This window comes from Malurus melanocephalus, unplaced genomic scaffold, assembly GCF_030028575.1.
Source record: "Malurus melanocephalus ecotype Western Australia unplaced genomic scaffold, MMel_1.1 scaffold_722, whole genome shotgun sequence".
Classification (NCBI taxonomy): Eukaryota; Metazoa; Chordata; class Aves; order Passeriformes; family Maluridae; genus Malurus; species Malurus melanocephalus.
The window spans coordinates 104,108-107,496 of NW_026623954.1; the positions used below are offsets into that span (position 1 = coordinate 104,108).

At 68.9% G+C, this 3,389-nt stretch overlaps 1 protein-coding gene across 1 annotated transcript in view; it reads right to left on the reverse strand.

Moving 5' to 3' along the window:
- Window positions 1-860: 860 nt before the first annotated feature.
- Window positions 861-3,389, reverse strand: part of PDLIM2 (PDZ and LIM domain 2) — a 6,919-nt gene continuing 4,390 nt past the window's right edge. Inside the window, exons 7-10 of the mRNA XM_057384586.1 lie at window positions 2,727-2,881; window positions 2,308-2,453; window positions 2,126-2,231; window positions 861-1,381 (exon numbers count right to left, since the gene is read on the reverse strand). Of these exons, the coding sequence (XP_057240569.1) occupies window positions 1,186-1,381; window positions 2,126-2,231; window positions 2,308-2,453; window positions 2,727-2,881 (603 nt within the window). The 3' untranslated portion in view covers window positions 861-1,185. The remainder of the gene's footprint in view (window positions 1,382-2,125; window positions 2,232-2,307; window positions 2,454-2,726; window positions 2,882-3,389) is intronic.

Sequence of the window (3,389 nt, forward strand, 5' to 3'; positions counted from 1 at the left end):
GAAACCGGGAGCGAAACCGGGAATGAAACCGGGAATGGGGTGCGAGGAGCTGGGAACCGGGAGCACCGGGAGCCGCTGCTCCTGCGCTGCGTTATGGGGCAGGGCTGGGGGGCGGCACAGCCCCGGGGCGGGGCGGGGTTCGGGGGGGCCGCCCCCTGCCCGSGCAGCCCCCAGCCCCAGCTGTGTTAGCCCAGGAGGGCTCAAAGCTCGTTTTCCCGTGTGGAGAAGGGCGGGACCATCATCATCCTCCCTCCCTGGGTGTCACAGAGCCGCGGAATGGTTTGGGTGGGAAGGGACCTCAAGGACAATCCAGTGTCATCCCTTGGCGCTGGCGGGGACACTTTCCACTGCCCCAGGGTGCTCCAGCCTGGCCTGGGACACTTCCAGGGGGTTTTAATTGGGAATTCGGTGATGAGAGCACCCCGGGGCGCACAGGGAGCTGTGCCGCACCCCGAACAGACCCCAGGGGAGGACGGGGGTCCTGGCTGTCCCCGTGCAGAGGGACAGGGGAAGGGACAGGTCCCTCCCAGGCCGCTGATAAGAACAAATCGCAGATAAGAGCAAAGCCCATCTCCGTGCGGGCGGGCCGGCACGAAGGGCGGGGAGCGCGATAAGAACACCTGGAGCGGGACAAAGGCCTCGGCCAACAGCCCCCAATAAACCGGGACACCTCCCAGGGGACAGGGAGGGGCCATCGAGCCCTGGGGGGAGYCCTGACCTTCCCCAGAGCAGGGCAGGACCCTGCCACCCCCGGGGACACCACAGGAGAATTGAGGGGTCCGGGGATCCCTTCCCGCACCCTGGGATTGGAGAAACCCCCTCCCCATGCCCGGGGGTCGCAGCACAGAGCACACGCGGCAGTGTGTGTATATATTACATTTATAGAGGATCTGGTGGAATTTCTCGGAGCTCTGCGCGATCAGTGAACAAGCGGTGGAACCCCCCGCAGCTCAAGCGACCCCCCCTCCCCAATGTCCCCTCGGTGTCCCCCAGGCTGAGAACTCACCCAGCTCATCACGCAGACCCGCGGAGGGGTGAAGATGAGCGGCTGCAGCGTCTCCCCCTTCCCCTCAAAATAAAATCCCATCCACCCCCAGCCTGGCAGTGCCCTCAGCCCCAACCCCAGCGGGGTGGCACAGCCCTGGGGACGCGGGGGATGCTGGCGGTGACCCCACCGGCCGGGGCTCAGGATCGGGGGGACACCGGGCGGGGCACGGGCCCTCCCGGGGGTCCCTGGTAGCGCAGCCGCGCGTGTTTCTCGCAGAACAGCTCGTCCCCCACCCAGAAGTGGCCGCGCATCTTCAGGCTGAGGCCGCAGTCGGCGCAGGTGTAGCAGGAAGGGTGGCGGTAGCGGCCGTCCTGGATCCGCACCGCCTGTGTCCTGCGGAGCGTGGGGACAGGGGGTCAGCAGCCGGTGTGTCCCCARGGTCCCCTCCCAGCCAGGGTCAGCCCCACAGCAATGGCAGGGGTGGATTCTGCCCTGGGATCACCCAGACCCCGCTCACACCCCGGGACCACCCCTCTTTTTCCCCCGTGGGAGCGACGCAGGGATGGATCCTGCCCCGGAACCCCCAGCCCCATTTCACCCGGGATCACCCCCATTTTAACCCTGCCGGGAGCGATGGCAGGGATGGATCCTTTCCCAGGAACCCCCAGCCCCACTTCACCCAGGGTCAGCCCCACAGCGGCCCCGGAGCGATGGCAGGGATGGATCCTACCCTGGGAGCACCCAGACCCCGCTCACACCCCGGGACTACCCCCGATTTTAGCCCCGCGGGAACAATCCTTTCCCGGGACCCCCAGCCCCATTTCACCCCGGGACCACCCCCTTTTTGCCCCGCGGGAGCGATGGTAGGGATGGATCCTTTCCCGGGACCCCCAGCCCCATTTCACCCCGGGACCACTCCCATTTTAACCTTGCCGGGAGTGACAGCAGGGACAGGTCCCGCCCTGGCGCCTGCCCCACCCGTTTTATCCCCGCCGGGAGCAATGACAGGGACAGGCCCTGCCCCGGGACAGCCTCAGCCCTGACAGCAGCTCCTTTTGTGCTCGGCCGGGAGGGGCGACAGGAACAGATCCCCAGCCCCGCCCCGGGACCCTCCCCAAGCCCCCCAGCCCCACTCACGCGATGCTGCTCCCGCATTTCTCACAGACGTGCAGCTTCTGCACCCCGGCCACGGGTCTGCGGGCTCCGGCCGAGAGCCGGCTGGGGAACGGGGCTGCGGGACCGCCTGCGGGGACACGAGGCCATCACAGGGTCCTGCCACCCTCCTGCCACCCCCTCAGCGCCCCTCGCGTCCCTCTCACCTCCTTCCTCATCCTCCAGAGCCTCCTGGAGCAGGCGGAAGGTGCTGGATTGCCGCGGGGCCGCCCGCAGCTCCCGGTTCTCCTGCAGCATCTTGTAAACCTCCGAGTCCTCCTCCAGGCGCCGCATGGCCGGCTCCGAGCCCTGGCTGCGGGGTCGCACCCGAGGGGTTTTTTTTGGGGTTCCCAGCACCCCAATTCCTGGATCCACCCGGCTGCGCCCCGTCCGTCCCCTGCTCCCTCCACCCCGGGAGCTGCCCCAGCGTGCCCGGCCCTCCCACGGCCCCACCTGGCTACAGGTGAGTTAACCCTTTCCACGGGCTCCCTCAGCACCCACGGGTGACAAACGGGCTGGGGACACGGGGCGGGGGGTTTCGCTGTCGCCGTGTCCCCCTCCCCGCAGCCCCCGGCCCGCTCCGTACCTGTGGCCGGTGTTTGGGGAGGGGGAGGGGAGGCGCCGCTCCCCGGGCGTGTCCCGGGGGTCCTGGGGGGCTCCGAGCCCCGGTGAGGGTGGGCAGGGGGGTGGGGGCAGGGGGGTTCCCTGGGAGCTGTTCTGGCGGCTCAGGCGTCCTCGCTCCTGCCAGGGGGAGAAGTGATGGATGTTCTGTCCCAAAACTGCCTGACGGTGCCCACAGACCCTCCCTGAACCCCCAGACACCCCAAGGACACCCAGACCAGGCCCAAGGACCTTTCCCAAACCCAGAGGGATGCAGGGATGCTCCAGGGGGCAGCTGCTTCTCCTTCCCGCCCAGGCTGGGCTCAGCCGGACCCCCAGAGGGGCCAGGGCAGCACCCGCACCCCAAAACCCCGCGCCTGCTCCCATCCCCTCCCCACCATCTGCTCCCGCTTAGCGAGGCCGGCAGGAGGAACCCTGGATAAGTGGAAGCCGATGTTCCCGGGAGCAGCTGCCCCGCAGATGGGGATGAACCCTGGCGGGACCCCGGGGTGGGCGCGGGGAGCCGTGGAGGGGGAGAGGGGCAGCGCCGGGGCTCTGTGGGGTCACGGGGGGCAGGGTGGGCTCTGTGGAGGGGGAGAGGGGCAGCGCCGGGGCTCTGTGGGGTCACGGGGATGAGAAAAAATCAGGC